General features: G+C 44.1%; 1 protein-coding gene across 1 annotated transcript in view; it reads left to right on the forward strand.

The window, feature by feature from the left end:
• The window catches only part of LOC109033835 (ras-like protein family member 10B), a 45,032-nt gene that overhangs the window by 12,352 nt on the left and 15,330 nt on the right, over positions 1-17,350 (forward strand). The window contains exons 2-3 of the mRNA XM_072301462.1: positions 214-283; positions 6,767-6,936. Of these exons, the coding sequence (XP_072157563.1) occupies positions 274-283; positions 6,767-6,936 (180 nt within the window). The 5' untranslated portion in view covers positions 214-273. The remainder of the gene's footprint in view (positions 1-213; positions 284-6,766; positions 6,937-17,350) is intronic.

The raw sequence follows: 17,350 nt of genomic DNA on the forward strand, positions 1-17,350 counted from the left end.
TCTGTTCTTATCAGGTCAGGTCTGTACTTAGAAAAAAAATAAATAAATAAGAGGAGGGAGAAAAACTGGGGGGGGGGTGTTTCCGGGTAATTTTTAGACTTCCGTGTTAAATGACGAAAGTGACTCAGGAAGCAAGTGTCTTTTTTGAAAAATGAATAATGCAAAAATTCTGGAAGCGTATTTTCGAAATTAATCCTCCTTTTTTGTCCACAGGTTCCAGGAAAGAGAGATCAAAATTGTCGCATCACATAGGGACCGTTTCAAAGACATGGCATGAAGCTGGGTAAGTCTAAAATTTTAATCACATGAAAAACAAGGCATTTACTGTACATAATATCACTCAGCAACTTCCCTCCAGAAGTTCGCTTTTTGCGTGTAGATGGAGGGGACAAATGGACATTTTTCGTCGCCCATCAGTTTCTTAGTGAAAATACAATTTTACTTCTTCTTCTACTGATGAATTGGGCACATTCCTGTTTGTCAAGCTCTTAAGCACAGAGCACGTACAAATATCAATGAATATAAAAGATTCGTCGAGCCAATAAAAACAGAAGTAGCAATAAAAACATTCAATTACTCGTATCTTTCGGTGAAGAGAGCCAGCTCTATGCTGCCGTGCTAAGGAAGAACGCCGTATAAACATTCGAGAGTTGCCAAATTTCCTTAGATAAAATGTCTATTTTTGAGGAAAATTATGAATGTTTTTCCTTGAAATTTTCAGGAACTTTAGATCAAAATACAAACAAAATTCTCTGCAAAATTGGCAGAAGAACATTCACAAGTTTACCAGGGAATTCGTGTTTCATCAAAGAAAATTTGGCAACGCCTGAAGGCTCATACGGCGTTTTTCCTTTGCACGGCAGTATGCCCCTCCCATGAGTCGTGGGCCGTCATCTCGGTAATCCATTTCCTAAGGGTTTGTCCATGTTCAGTCACACTTTTCACCAGTCTCCCTTCGTCCATACCTGCCCTGACCGCGCTCCGAAAAATACAATTGACTAGTTGAACTTGGGCGCACGAAGGGGAGCGGGGGGGGGGGGGGGCTTGCCCCCCTAGAATTTAAAGTAGTATTATCTAGCCCCCTAAGAAATTCTGGATGGTGGATAAAACCTTCTTCTCTCTTAATGTAGAGTCTTAAATGAAAACACTGTGTTCATTCAGTCAGTATTTTCTAAAATTTTCATAATGAAATCCTCCAAATACATCCAAATAGAATTTAAATTTCTAAAAATTTTCAGAGGTAGACATTGCATGCAACAATTCGAAGGTATGTTGTGCTGAAAATAAAAAACCGTAATATTTTCAGCCGAAATTGATGGAAAATCTCCGTCACGGAAGTCTGAAAATGTGTCCAAATAGATTTGAAATTACAGACATTTTCCGGCTCTATTGAATTCAACAGTTCCAAAGTATTCTTTGCTGAAAGTAAAAGAATAAACAAAATTTTTCTGCAGAGATGGATGGATAATCTGCGCCACGAAAGTCTCCAAACGTGTGCAAATAGATTTGAAATTTCAAAAATTTCCTGGGGGAGACCCGGATCCCCCTCAGGTCTGGGGGGTATTCTATACTTCCAGATCTCCCAGTGGTAGGGCTCCAGGCCCCCCTAGCAAAATGACCTAGATACGCCCACGTCTTTTCCCGGGAAACTGCAAATTGCTGTCCCTTTGAAAATTGTTAGTTACTTGAGAGGAACTTTCGCAGCACCTGCTGTATCGCACGGATAGCAAAGTGCGAGATCTAGGATATTGTTCGTCTCTGGCTGCCTTATACTTCGCACTTTAAAATAACCACCGTTGAAAAGTGGTGTTTTAAGCAAACTTCGCTTTACCCACAAGTGCTTTCACCTTAATAGCGGAGGGAATTTCGACCGGTCGCAACCTCCTCCGCGCCGCACAGTGGATCGAGTCAAAAGGAGAGGTCGGACAAAATTTGGAAACTTTAAACGCTTATAACTCCGTTTGTACAAAACTTTGAGGTACTGCGAGTGGTTCTATTGGTTTCCTCGTAAAATTTTCTTGGAAAGGCACCCCTTGAAATTTAAAATGTGACAAATTACGTCAAAATTGGCAGTTTTCGTCAAAAATTTTACGGCCGACCCACCATATTGACTCAATCCACAGTGCGCCGTTCGCAATCCTGTGAGAACCATAGAATATAGGTCAAAGCCTATTTACATAGTCTGGCCGGTAGCAATTTCTCACAGGCTCCTAAGTCTGTAAAGGAAAAAAGTCTGCAGTGCTCGAGGAGTATAAAATCCCCACCGTCAACAGTTTTTAATAGCTTCCCTTTGACCTGTTTAGATAGCCTTTGCTCTTGCAAGGGGCAGTTACTCTGCAATAAACTCGCCCGAATGACTCCGGGATTGGCCCGATTGGAAAATCCAATACGCCTTTTATTCCCCGCAATAGACAGAATAAGATCGGCACTTCAGACTGTGTTGAAATTAAATTAGACTCTAAAGAGATCAATGCTCATTATCTAAAGATCGGTGCTCCTCCGGGAGGCAGTGAAGCAATCTCACTAACACGCTTGGATTTTTCTCTCTTCATATATTCAGCAAAATTCGAGGAAAAGGCAAAACGAGAACTCTACCGTGCTGAGGAAAAACGCCGTATGAACCTTTAGGCGTTGCTAAATTTCCTTCAGTAAAATGCGAATTTCCTGGAAAACTTGTGGATATTTTTCTCCCAATTTTTCACAGAATTTCATGCGCACAGTGATCTACAGTATCCAAAAATTTGGAGGAAAACTATTTATGACTCTCCTCAAAATTGACATTTTATAGGAGGAAATTTGGCAACTCGCAAATATTCATACGGCGTTTTTCCTTACCGGCAGAACGCGCGTCGTGTCCTGGATACAGGGAATTTCGTTCGCTTACAAGAAGGAACGAATTCAAAAGTTCAGAGAAGGGGGGATTCCGAGGAAGCTAAGACATTTAAAACTTTCCCCAGTAAAGTTAAAAATAGGGTTTAATCTCTGATTTCATCTCGGGATTAAATAATCTGAGTCGTAAACTTTCGCTCTGAATCATCGAATCCTATTTTCCTCGGGAAAATACGTATAAATAACCGCTTAATTTCCCTGTTTCCTGTTTCAAGGAGGGAGAAAAAAGGAAGGAAGTGGAACAGAGGACGAATCCCTATACATTTGTATTTTAAGACTCGCGGCCTAATTTTCGAGTGAGTCAACCGAGATATAAATAATGGGCTACCAGACGAGGTATGAATAAAGCACTACGTTGTACGCTTCCTCTTTAAAATTCTATGCAGAGAGCGACTAATGCATCTGAAAGGTCGGAATTGAAGGGCTTGGAAGACAAGGCGCATAAGTGCAGCTTTTGAAAAAATTGAGATATTCATGAACTCAACTAAAACTAGTTTTAAAGTATACTTTATTAAAAATTTACAACTGAAATCCAACTTTAAAGCATTAAAAAGTGAGTTTAAACTTCTTTTCCGCCATAAGGTCCATGTCATTTTGGAACTTTAAACCAGTGGCGTGGCATGAATTGCGATATATTGATTGTTATGCCATTTAAACTTATAGTAAAGGATCGATAAACAGGGTGTTCGCAGCGAACGCCTTAATAATCGATTCTTTACCATAGGTTTAAACGGCATAACAATCGATGCATCGCAATTCACGCCACGCCACTGCTTTAAACCCGTACTTCTTGAAATAGCAAAAACTGCTCTTATGCGCCTTGTCCTCCAAACTCCTCAATTCAACTCCCACGGAGATATCAGATATCAACATGTAATTTTTTGACACTAATCAAACTAAACACAAATCAAACGGATGTCAGCATTTGTATTGTTAACTTTGGAAAGAAAACTATGTTCTAATATTGATAGGAGTGAATCCTTGAACTATACCCGTTGTGTGGTTCTTTTACATACAACTCCAAAGAAAAGAAACGTAACGGAGGATTTTCATACCGTGTCCAGTGCCTCATTCTTATTTTAGGGAGGATTAATACTTCCGTTGAACGTGCTTAGCCAAATTGATATAAATTCCGAACCAAAACTTTGCCAAGATTTTTTCTTCGTTCCGTTTTTATGAAAAATAACCTTTACTTGACAGTATACTTTTTAAAACACTCCGTGAGGTCTCTGCATCTATTCAAGATAATTCGATCAAAATGTCAAATACGAAGTGCCAGGCAAGATTTCCACATAACATAAGAAGTAATCCCTTGAATTAATAATGGATAACGGATTATATAAACGGGTAATGGATTATTCAGAGGGTACTTTTTGCCTATTTTTAAAATTGAAGGCGTGATTGCTACGCGTGCAGTTTTCTCCATACCTCTTTTGCGTCGGATAATTTGCACGCAAATTTTTATTGCTTCATTTGAGAGTGCCCAGAGAGTTGATTTTGCAGATTTTTTTATACATTTTTTCTGATTTAGGAAATAATATACAAATATATTCAAAAGAAAATGCACCGCCTAATGACGTCATCTGGCGGCATTTCCCTTCTAAAAACATGAATTTTAGCAGATTCCGTAATTTTATCACATCTCCTCCAAAAGTTGTTCAATTGAAGAGCCAAGGGTATCCTCGTGTTCAGTTCAATCCGCGGTTTTCACTTAAATACGAATTTCGTTAAATTTCAGACACCTGCCAATTCTCCACATAGTGCAGTTTCTCTGGACATTTTTGGAATATTCTTTCATAATTTATGCCTAGAACTCCCAAACTTTTCCAGGGAAAATATTCTTAACTTGTCATTTTCATTTCAAGGAAAAATATTCATCTCAACACTCGAATATTCGTAGGGCGTTCCTCCCTAGCGAGGCAGAATCCTCATCCCTTCTCGCAGTTTAGAGATCCCCGCAATAAAGCCGTCCCGACCGACGTAGCGGCAGGATGCGTGATCAAAGCGAGAGAGAGTGGTCGGGGGGTGGGGGATTGTCCAGGAATCGAGGGTGGGGGGAGGAGGAAAATCTCCTATTGATAAGGAAAGGGGTGAAATATATGATCGAGATAATGTCGGTCCGAGCTCCAAACGCTTGGATGCGAGCCATCGAACACCACAATATCTTTATCATGGTATCAACTGTTTTATTATTTTCGCGCTCATAAAAATGTTTTTAATGCCGCGAGTTTTCTCGCGTGCTTTCTTTGTAGACTGCGACATGAACGACTTGAACAGTAGCGTGGCGTGAATTGCGATATATCGATCGTTACGTCATTCAAAACTATGGAAAAGGATCGATAAACAGGGTGTTCGCAGCGAACACCTTAATAATCGATTCTTTACCTTAGGTTTAAATGGCTGAGCAATCGATACATCGCAATTCACGCCACGCCACTGGACTTGAAGCGCGGGGGCCAACGAGGCTGTTAGAGAGGAAGGGCCGTGTCTATTGTCGTTCCTCAAACCTTAAACAGCTAATTTCCTTATGGGAGGTCCTTTATAGTCTATATTGTGATTATAGGCGAATTTTCGCGAGTGGACGTGCTTGACTTTTTCGACCAAATCCTAATGTTGAACGTTTTTGTAACCCAATCCACGTGTCTGTTGAGCTCATCTCGACCCACCTCGAGGGAGGTCAGGAAGTAGATGGTTGTAAACATTTTCTGTAGCATTCCCATGGCGATTTTCATCAGCCAACATTTTCCATAGCAAACATTATTTGTATTGTAATTATTGTATAATATTTTATATTGTAGAATAAGTCGTGTTGCTAATGCCAATCGGCGCTTTTTTTTAACCTAATCCGGGCTTTGGTTCGTTTTCTTCAGGATTTGGTTGAAAATTAAATACTCGATTCTGACTGGTCCGAATTCCAACGGCGATAAAACAGTGATTTATACAAAAATCAACCAAATCCAGACCTGAAAATTCGCCTAATGAGAGGTCCGAGGAGATCCTTGACATTGCATGATGAAAATGACAATTTTATAGAACAATTGGACATATTTCTGCCAAACGGAACTGTGTGTGTTATGACGTGAGCCCCTATCCATTTATTCTTACGGGTCTCAGGGCTCATGTCTTGATGCACATAGTTCCATTAAGCAGAAATACGTCCAATTTTGGAAATATATTATCGTGAGGGGTAACTGGACTGAGTTTAATAGAAGAGAACTAACCCACATAAAGTTAAAAATGGGAAAAAGAGGCTCGAAGTTTTATTCCCCCATAAGGCTCGATTTAAAAAATAAACTTCAACCCCTCCTAGGACAGACTCATTTTTTTCTCGACGCTGAGTTTTTGGCAGAGGAATATATACGACTAGTGGTACTCGAAAATATATTCTGGACTCAATTTTTTCAAAAATGTGGGTTGGTTCCTTTCCGATGAACTCGGTCCAACTATAATGATTTGCTTCTGCATAAAATAAAAATACTGGATAAATGATTCTAGGATTTGGTTTGATTGAATTATAATCTCGCCTTTCAATTTTGACGCATAAGTATAGCATTTTGTGGCTCATAAAAATGATTTCAACAAGGCGGAGACATGGTGCTGGGCCCACACCATTTCGCGGGTATATCAAAGCCAAGAAGTTTCAAAAATTATAATTAGAGTCAAAAATAAATTTGTTTAACTCCAATGAGTACCAGTACAAAACTGAGGGACTCAAAATTTTCGGAACTTCTTGGCTTTGATTTCCCCGCGAAATGGCGTGGACTCAGCACTGTTTCTCCACCTTGTTACATACAGTTCGGGCCACTTCTCAGTGTTTTTTCTCTCTCATAAAAATTATTTGAATTCTCTGAGTTTCCTGGCTTGGTTTTGTTTTCAGACTTCGACTTGGACTACTTGGAGCGGGGCGGCGGCGGCGACTCAAAAACTCATGATGTGATAGCGGCCGCGGCTCCGGGCTCGGAGATGGAAAGAAGTCCCGACTCCATGGAACTAGTCAAAGTCATCCTCCTCGGCGCTCCCAACGTCGGCAAGACCTCAATCATACAGGTTAAAACCGCTTAACTCTATAGCTTTACTAGAATACACAGGCTGGTGACATATCATGAAAAATAGAATCTTGGAATTTCACGTGAAATATTTCATGAAATTTCAGAAATTTATGAAAGTTATTGGAAAATACCGGTTCCTTTTCATGTTTTTCAAAATGTAAAAATTGCGACTTTCTTATATTCGTGTGTGCTTGAGTGCGGGTTGCATACTCTAGCCTCTGAAAAATATGAGATATTATTTCACAGCCTTGTGAATTATCATCAAATATTTCACTGAAATTTCCAATCTTTCACTTCTTTTTTACATTTCATGTCACCCTGAGTACTTATCCTCCTTACAAGCATCCAACTCGTCGTTTCCCTCACAAAAGAACGTAACTCCATTTGAATGTTGCCAAATTTCTCCTCGCAAATTGCATATGAACCAAGAGAATATTGGGAGTTTTGAATTAAAAATGTCACTGACTCATCCTCAGATTTATTGCAAAAATTAGAAAAATTTTGGATGAAAATTACAGTTAGGCACAGGTACAGTTTAGTACCTAAATTAAATTTATTGTTTAAGTAAGTGCGACAACATTGGAATTAAGTTACGTTCCTTCGTCCGGTAGACGACAAATTATACTAAATGATTCATGGTTAAACTGCCAGGCTGCAAAGGCTGTCAAAGTTGAAATCTTTTTATGAATCTCCGAACTAAACTGACGTCGGTACTTGGTATCTCGATGTTTCCAAGAAAATACTTATAGTGGCTAAAAAGTCCACAATTTATGTAACTGATGGTGATGCGCAGATCTAATAACGAGAAAGAGATCTTTTTCATCTCCAAACAGCGTAGCAATTTTTCGTAAAAATAAAATTTTGAAATTCCATGGGCAATATTTTGTGAAATTTAAGAAAAATATGAGAGATATTGATAACTATTTTGGAAATTACACGAGAGTCAAACCGATAGACAATGTGCGGAACCATGTATCTCAAAATTCCCGCTTTTGAAGGAAAACAAGCATACTTTATAGCTTGAACTTTATACAGAATATTCTGTTAATACAGAAGAAAAATCAAGGTTTTCTGAAAATCACGATGACCAGTTTCCCTGAAAAAAAAAATTTAAAAAAATAAAGAATGGAAATCTGCAACGTCGCAAATGGAGAAACTTGGTTTCACGCTTTAGCTATGGAAATAATTTTTTCATTGTCGTATTTTTAGCACGTGTTGCATAGCCAGTCTCTCAAAATATGTTTCATCTTTTTCTTATTTTCATCGCTTGATGAAATACTTCCAGGACTTTATATGTCCACCTACCTTTCGTCCATTAAATAAATGTCCACCGCTATTTATGTCCACTAAACGTTAAGTCCAGTCTCTATTAAGTCCACATGATTTAATGTCCAACCATGAATATGTCCAAAATTGTCCAAATTGTGGACGTGTTATGTCCACATTTTACTCTTCTCATTTAAATGACAGGAACCACCTCAAAAATAAATGCATACTACTACTAGTTAGTAAGTTAGTATATTTTAAGACGTTCAACGTCACAGGCTATTAACGTCTTTACAGAGAATTTTGAAAATGGGGGTATATACGAAAATTTAGATTTTTAAATTAAGAGAGGTGAAGAGTTCCTTCATTCTTAAAAACATGTCATTCATGAATCAAGTCATGAAAGAGAACAGACTCTAAGAGCAGATAAAACAATTTGTTCATGTGTACAGTGTACGGTTATGATAAGATGAAAACCAAAGCGGGAGCCTAGGAAACGCTCCAATGCCAAATTAAACATTTTTCAGTAACAGATACAGTCAAAATTGAAAGTCCCCTTTAACTAGTTATTTCGTGCGCCTTCAATCTTGTAGGATACTGTGCAACGCCTCTGACGCGAAATAGTTGCTTAAAGCGTTGCGGCGCGGCAGGCAACCAGCGTGTCACGCGCATGGGCTCCTACAAACCTAACGGGTGCTTCACGCGTTGCGCAATGCGTGAAGTATCCCGTTAGATTTGAGGGCGCCAGTGCGCGTTCTGCGCTGCTAACACGCCACTCCGCTCTGTGTTGGGCTCTAATATTTAAACTCGCGGAGTCAGCGTTTTTCAACTCATGATTTTGAAATGTTTGCACTCTCTCCATTGATTATTCCCTTTTAAACTGATGAAAAAGAAATATGTACTGCTGGAAAATATAATGTGTTTTTTTTTGTAAATATAATAGTGGTTCCGTGTCAAATTTTATGATTTCCAAAGCATTCAAATTTATTCTTTTATGTTTTGGGCTTTTACTGTGCTGCAGCGTGGTGTAAGCGCAACTAAACGTTCAAAATTGGACGTATTTGACTTAAGAAGGTCGATGTACAAATAATTTAAAAACAAAAAATTGCGTGCTTCTTAGTTTTTTTCCGCTTTTATTAATTTTTGTATAGTTTCTATCATCACAACTACGGCTCATTGAGATTCATATCGATGCCATTGCTTGGAAAAGGTTTTACAAATATTTACCACGTTTTAAAGTAATCAATTTCATTAAAACAAAAAAGAATGTGCATTCAAGGCATATTTTATATCGGAAATTTCAAGGATAGAAATGAAACCAAGTATTTACCAAAGACAATTTGAAAAGATGAATCAAGAGAAGAAATTAACATTTCATTTAAAATATGAGTTACGACAACAACACCTTATTCTCTCTTAATTTACTCCTTTCGATATTGTAAATATAATTTTACACACGGACTAAAATATGACGCTTGAATTTGATTTTAGTAGACTTTACATTTGTGGCCTTAACTTAGTGGACGTTTAAGTAATAAGCTTACCAATAGTGTGGGCTTTAGAACTGTGGACGTAAAATTTGTGAACGAAAAGTCTGTGGACGTAAAAAAAGTGGAAATAAAGTCCGTGTATCGATTAAATATTTCACGGAAATTTGGACTGAAAAAAAAAAATTGGTAGAATTGACCATTCCTTTACGCTGTATTTCACACAGTGTGAAGAAATGGTAAATTCTATCAATCCTCAAGTCGATTCTGCCAGAGGAACGGTTACCAGTACCATTATAAAGTAACGTTGACCTTTCTTCCGGTGGAATTGACTCTAAATCGACGCTGTGTGAAATACACCGTGAAGGGATGGTAAATTCTACCAATCTTTTTTTTTTTCAGTTTCAAATTTTTCATATTTATCATTTGACTGGTGCAACAACGAATCTGAGAGGAGAATGTTGTGGTGCTGTCCGATTCGAGTGGAGGTGGAAGCGCATCTTTGAATATTGAGCTTCTTCTTTTAAGCAACGTAACGACCGAGAGTGAAACCACTCTCGGAAGGTCACGGGGGAACGCGATCCTGTTTGACGGAAAAACCACACAAGTCCCGCCTGGCTATTTGCTGTCTCTCTCGCACTCATACGCTTCCTACCCCGGGGATTTTCTGTCTCTCTCGCACTTATACGCTTGCTACCTGGGCGATTTTCTGTCTCTCTCGCACTTGTTGCCTTTGAACGGGGCAACCGAGGGTGCAACCACTCTCCGAGGGTCGCGGGGGAACGCGATCCTGTTTGACGGAAAAACCACACAAGTCCCGCCTGGCTATTTGCTGTCTCTCTCGCACTCATACGCTTCCTACCCCGGGGATTTTCTGTCTCTCTCGCACTTATACGCTTGCTACCTGGGCGATTTTCTGTCTCTCTCGCACTTGTTGCCTTTGAACGGGGCAACCGAGGGTGCAACCACTCTCCGAGGGTCGCGGGGGAACGCGATCCTGTTTGACGGAAAAACCACACAAGTCCCGCCTGGCTATTTGCTGTCTCTCTCGCACTCATACGCTTCCTACCCCGGGGATTTTCTGTCTCTCTCGCACTTATACGCTTGCTACCTGGGCGATTTTCTGTCTCTCTCGCACTTGTTGCCTTTGAACGGGGCAACCGAGGGTGCAACCACTCTCCGAGGGTCGCGGGGGAACGCGATCCTGTTTGACGGAAAAACCACACAAGTCCCGCCTGGCTATTTGCTGTCTCTCTCGCACTCATACGCTTCCTACCCCGGGGATTTTCTGTCTCTCTCGCACTTATACGCTTGCTACCTGGGCGATTTTCTGTCTCTCTCGCACTTGTTGCCTTTGAACGGGGCAACCGAGGGTGCAACCACTCTCCGAGGGTCGCGGGGGAACGCGATCCTGTTTGACGGAAAAACCACACAAGTCCCGCCTGGCTATTTGCTGTCTCTCTCGCACTCATACGCTTCCTACCCCGGGGATTTTCTGTCTCTCTCGCACTTATACGCTTGCTACCTGGGCGATTTTCTGTCTCTCTCGCACTTGTTGCCTTTGAACGGGGCAACCGAGGGTGCAACCACTCTCCGAGGGTCGCGGGGGAACGCGATCCTGTTTGACGGAAAAACCACACAAGTCCCGCCTGGCTATTTGCTGTCTCTCTCGCACTCATACGCTTCCTACCCCGGGGATTTTCTGTCTCTCTCGCACTTATACGCTCGCTACCTGGGCGATTTTCTGTCTCTCTCGCACTTGTTGCCTTTGAACGGGGCAACCGAGGGTGCAACCACTCTCCGAGGGTCGCGGGGGAACGCGATCCTGTTTGACGGAAAAACCACACAAGTCCCGCCTGGCTATTTGCTGTCTCTCTCGCACTCATACGCTTCCTACCCCGGGGATTTTCTGTCTCTCTCGCACTTATACGCTTGCTACCTGGGCGATTTTCTGTCTCTCTCGCACTTGTTGCCTTTGAACGGGGCAACCGAGGGTGCAACCACTCTCCGAGGGTCGCGGGGGAACGCGATCCTGTTTGACGGAAAAACCACACAAGTCCCGCCTGGCTATTTGCTGTCTCTCTCGCACTCATACGCTTCCTACCCCGGGGATTTTCTGTCTCTCTCGCACTTATACGCTTGCTACCTGGGCGATTTTCTGTCTCTCTCGCACTTGTTGCCTTTGAACGGGGCAACCGAGGGTGCAACCACTCTCCGAGGGTCGCGGGGGAACGCGATCCTGTTTGACGGAAAAACCACACAAGTCCCGCCTGGCTATTTGCTGTCTCTCTCGCACTCATACGCTTCCTACCCCGGGGATTTTCTGTCTCTCTCGCACTTATACGCTTGCTACCTGGGCGATTTTCTGTCTCTCTCGCACTTGTTGCCTTTGAACGGGGCAACCGAGGGTGCAACCACTCTCCGAGGGTCGCGGGGGAACGCGATCCTGTTTGACGGAAAAACCACACAAGTCCCGCCTGGCTATTTGCTGTCTCTCTCGCACTCATACGCTTCCTACCCCGGGGATTTTCTGTCTCTCTCGCACTTATACGCTTGCTACCTGGGCGATTTTCTGTCTCTCTCGCACTTGTTGCCTTTGAACGGGGCAACCGAGGGTGCAACCACTCTCCGAGGGTCGCGGGGGAACGCGATCCTGTTTGACGGAAAAACCACACAAGTCCCGCCTGGCTATTTGCTGTCTCTCTCGCACTCATACGCTTCCTACCCCGGGGATTTTCTGTCTCTCTCGCACTTATACGCTTGCTACCTGGGCGATTTTCTGTCTCTCTCGCACTTGTTGCCTTTGAACGGGGCAACCGAGGGTGCAACCACTCTCCGAGGGTCGCGGGGGAACGCGATCCTGTTTGACGGAAAAACCACACAAGTCCCGCCTGGCTATTTGCTGTCTCTCTCGCACTCATACGCTTCCTACCCCGGGGATTTTCTGTCTCTCTCGCACTTATACGCTCGCTACCTGGGCGATTTTCTGTCTCTCTCGCACTTGTTGCCTTTGAACGGGGCAACCGAGGGTGCAACCACTCTCCGAGGGTCGCGGGGGAACGCGATCCTGTTTGACGGAAAAACCACACAAGTCCCGCCTGGCTATTTGCTGTCTCTCTCGCACTCATACGCTTCCTACCCCGGGGATTTTCTGTCTCTCTCGCACTTATACGCTCGCTACCTGGGCGATTTTCTGTCTCTCTCGCACTTGTTGCCTTTGAACGGGGCAACCGAGGGTGCAACCACTCTCCGAGGGTCGCGGGGGAACGCGATCCTGTTTGACGGAAAAACCACACAAGTCCCGCCTGGCTATTTGCTGTCTCTCTCGCACTCATACGCTTCCTACCCCGGGGATTTTCTGTCTCTCTCGCACTTATACGCTCGCTACCTGGGCGATTTTCTGTCTCTCTCGCACTTGTTGCCTTTGAACGGGGCAACCGAGGGTGCAACCACTCTCCGAGGGTCGCGGGGGAACGCGATCCTGTTTGACGGAAAAACCACACAAGTCCCGCCTGGCTATTTGCTGTCTCTCTCGCACTCATACGCTTCCTACCCCGGGGATTTTCTGTCTCTCTCGCACTTATACGCTTGCTACCTGGGCGATTTTCTGTCTCTCTCGCACTTGTTGCCTTTGAACGGGGCAACCGAGGGTGCAACCACTCTCCGAGGGTCGCGGGGGAACGCGATCCTGTTTGACGGAAAAACCACACAAGTCCCGCCTGGCTATTTGCTGTCTCTCTCGCACTCATACGCTTCCTACCCCGGGGATTTTCTGTCTCTCTCGCACTTATACGCTTGCTACCTGGGCGATTTTCTGTCTCTCTCGCACTTGTTGCCTTTGAACGGGGCAACCGAGGGTGCAACCACTCTCCGAGGGTCGCGGGGGAACGCGATCCTGTTTGACGGAAAAACCACACAAGTCCCGCCTGGCTATTTGCTGTCTCTCTCGCACTCATACGCTTCCTACCCCGGGGATTTTCTGTCTCTCTCGCACTTATACGCTTGCTACCTGGGCGATTTTCTGTCTCTCTCGCACTTGTTGCCTTTGAACGGGGCAACCGAGGGTGCAACCACTCTCCGAGGGTCGCGGGGGAACGCGATCCTGTTTGACGGAAAAACCACACAAGTCCCGCCTGGCTATTTGCTGTCTCTCTCGCACTCATACGCTTCCTACCCCGGGGATTTTCTGTCTCTCTCGCACTTATACGCTTGCTACCTGGGCGATTTTCTGTCTCTCTCGCACTTGTTGCCTTTGAACGGGGCAACCGAGGGTGCAACCACTCTCCGAGGGTCGCGGGGGAACGCGATCCTGTTTGACGGAAAAACCACACAAGTCCCGCCTGGCTATTTGCTGTCTCTCTCGCACTCATACGCTTCCTACCCCGGGGATTTTCTGTCTCTCTCGCACTTATACGCTTGCTACCTGGGCGATTTTCTGTCTCTCTCGCACTTGTTGCCTTTGAACGGGGCAACCGAGGGTGCAACCACTCTCCGAGGGTCGCGGGGGAACGCGATCCTGTTTGACGGAAAAACCACACAAGTCCCGCCTGGCTATTTGCTGTCTCTCTCGCACTCATACGCTTCCTACCCCGGGGATTTTCTGTCTCTCTCGCACTTATACGCTTGCTACCTGGGCGATTTTCTGTCTCTCTCGCACTTGTTGCCTTTGAACGGGGCAACCGAGGGTGCAACCACTCTCCGAGGGTCGCGGGGGAACGCGATCCTGTTTGACGGAAAAACCACACAAGTCCCGCCTGGCTATTTGCTGTCTCTCTCGCACTCATACGCTTCCTACCCCGGGGATTTTCTGTCTCTCTCGCACTTATACGCTTGCTACCTGGGCGATTTTCTGTCTCTCTCGCACTTGTTGCCTTTGAACGGGGCAACCGAGGGTGCAACCACTCTCCGAGGGTCGCGGGGGAACGCGATCCTGTTTGACGGAAAAACCACACAAGTCCCGCCTGGCTATTTGCTGTCTCTCTCGCACTCATACGCTTCCTACCCCGGGGATTTTCTGTCTCTCTCGCACTTATACGCTTGCTACCTGGGCGATTTTCTGTCTCTCTCGCACTTGTTGCCTTTGAACGGGGCAACCGAGGGTGCAACCACTCTCCGAGGTTCGCGGGGGAACGCGATGCTGCTTTGACGGAAAAACCACACAAGTCCCGCCTGGCTATTTGCTGTCTCTCTCGCACTCGTACGCTTCCTACCCCGGGGATTTTCTGTCTCTCTCGCACTTATACGCTTGTTACCGGGGCGATTTTCTGTCTCTCTCGCACTTGTTGCCCTTGAACGGGGCAACCGAGGATGCAACCACTCTCCGAGGTTCGCGGGGGAACGCGATGCTGCTTTGACGGAAAAACCACACAAGTCCCGCCTGGCTATTTGCTGTCTCTCTCGCACTCATACGCTTCCTACCCCGGGGATTTTCTGTCTCTCTCGCACTTATACGCTTGCTACCGGGGCGATTTTCTGTCTCTCTCGCACTTGTTGCCCTTGAACGGGGCAACCGAGGATGCAACCACCCCTGGAGGGTCGCGGGGGAACGCGATGCTGCTTTGACGGAAAAACAACACAAGTCCCGCCTGGATATTGGCTGTCTCTCTCGCACTCATACGCTTCCTACCTGGGCGATTTTCTGTCGCTCTCGCACTTCGTCGTTTTCCGCACGAAAGAACGTAACTACATTTCAATGTTGCCAAATTTCCTTTCGTAAATTGCATTTTAACCAGAAAAGTATTGGGCATTTCTAACTGAAAATTTCACGGAATTTTCTTCCGATTTCATGCAAAAATCAGACAAATTTGGTTAAAAATTGCCCACTTACATTTTTGTAAAATAAATTAATTGTTGGAGTCAATTTGGCAACCTTGGATTGGAGTTACGTTCCTTCGTGCGGGAGACGACGACTTGTTGCCCTTGAACGGGGCAACCGTGGGTGCAACCACTCTCGGAGGGTCGCGGGGGAACGCGATGCTTCTTTGACGGAAAAACCACACAAGTCCCGCCTGGCTATTTGCTGTCTCTCTCGCACTCATACGCTTCCTACCTGGGCGATTTTCTGTCTCTCTCGCACTTGTTGCCCTTGAACGGGGCAACCGAGGGTGCAACCACTCTCGGAGGGTCGCGGGGGAACGCGATGCTGCTTTGATGGAAAAACCACACAAGTCCCGCCTGGATATTCGCTGTCTCTCCCGCACTCATACGCTTCCTACCTGGGCGATTTTCTGTCCTTTTCGCACTGGCTGCCCTTAAACGGGGCATCCGAGGTCGTAACGGGTTCCATTTGTGCCAAGAGTTGATATCGAGCCATTGCATCGTGTGCCCCAAATTGAGGAGTAGGTTGCACAGGTTGCGCGCACGTGGAAAGCATTGATCGTCGAAGGCGGGGATGGAGGAGCCCTCCTCAATGCTCGTTCCGCGTATGATTTCGCATGTATTGGCGGCGTGACGTTTACGATTCGCATTCATGAGCTGGTGTGCGTGCGTATTCGCTATAAAATAACAACCCTTTCACGAATATCCCCGCTCGCCATGGAAATGTATTTTCCTTCTTTAAACAAACTTACCTACAGGTGCACATTTTATCCCCCTCTCCTCTCTCCACGTCTTCCCCTCATGATTTCATATCGACGGCTACATTTTGTCGGGAAACTGTGAAAATACGTCTCTCATTCTCGGTGTTTCGAAATCTCCGCTCATACACTAAAAAAAAAGATCGGTAGAATTCACCGTTCCTTCACGCTGTATTTCACACAGTATGAAGGAATGGTAAATTCTACCAATCTGTAAGTCTATTCTGCTAGAGGAATGGTTACCTGTACCATTATATAGTAACGCTTACCTTTCTTTAGGCAGAATTGACTCTGAATTGATGTTGAGTGAAATACAGCGTGAAGGGATGGTGAATTCTACCAATCTTTTTTGAGTGTAATTTCCTTTAAAAATGAAACCGGACCAACATTGTCACTTTCCAGCTAAAGTGTCACAAGCGCCGCGCGACGTTTCAAAATTTCCGCCGCCGTTTTATATTTTTATATATATTTTTACAGAGAAATTGTTGGTTGGATCTGTTTGAGAATTTCATGGATTTTTATCGAAAGCAGGAAGAAAGTGGAGTGAAATTTTCGGACAGCTTCGTTGAACAATTTCTTGGTAAAAAAAATAAAATGGCGGCGGAAATTTTTAAACGTCGCATAGGGCTTGTGATACTTTGGCAGGGAGGTAATGACATCATGGCTTAAGATTTCATAGTATTTCCTGCACTTAAAGAAGGAGAATAACCAACATTTTCAGAGGATGACGTGTAAAAAAAATTATAGTAATAGGTAAAATGTTTCTACGGATCTGGGTGTTTCCTTGGAAGTTTTAAAACCACCTTGCGCGACAAAAAAAAAAAAAAAAAAAAAAAAAAAATCATGTAATGAAAAGATGAAATGCACCGGTCCCAAGACGATTAGATGTTGTGAGGATTTTTTTTTTTTTTTTTTTTTTTTTTTTGGGGGGGGGGGGGGTTTCAAATGAACAGAAACGAACCAAGTCACATCAAGTTTGATCTTAGAAAAAGAGGTTTGAAACGTTATTCTCCCATAAGACTCAAACGCAGCTCAAGACTTATTTTCATGTTCAAAATGTTTTTCTCGACGTTGAATGTTCATC

The sequence above is a fragment of the Bemisia tabaci genome, chromosome 6, assembly GCF_918797505.1.
Source record: "Bemisia tabaci chromosome 6, PGI_BMITA_v3".
Classification (NCBI taxonomy): Eukaryota; Metazoa; Arthropoda; class Insecta; order Hemiptera; family Aleyrodidae; genus Bemisia; species Bemisia tabaci.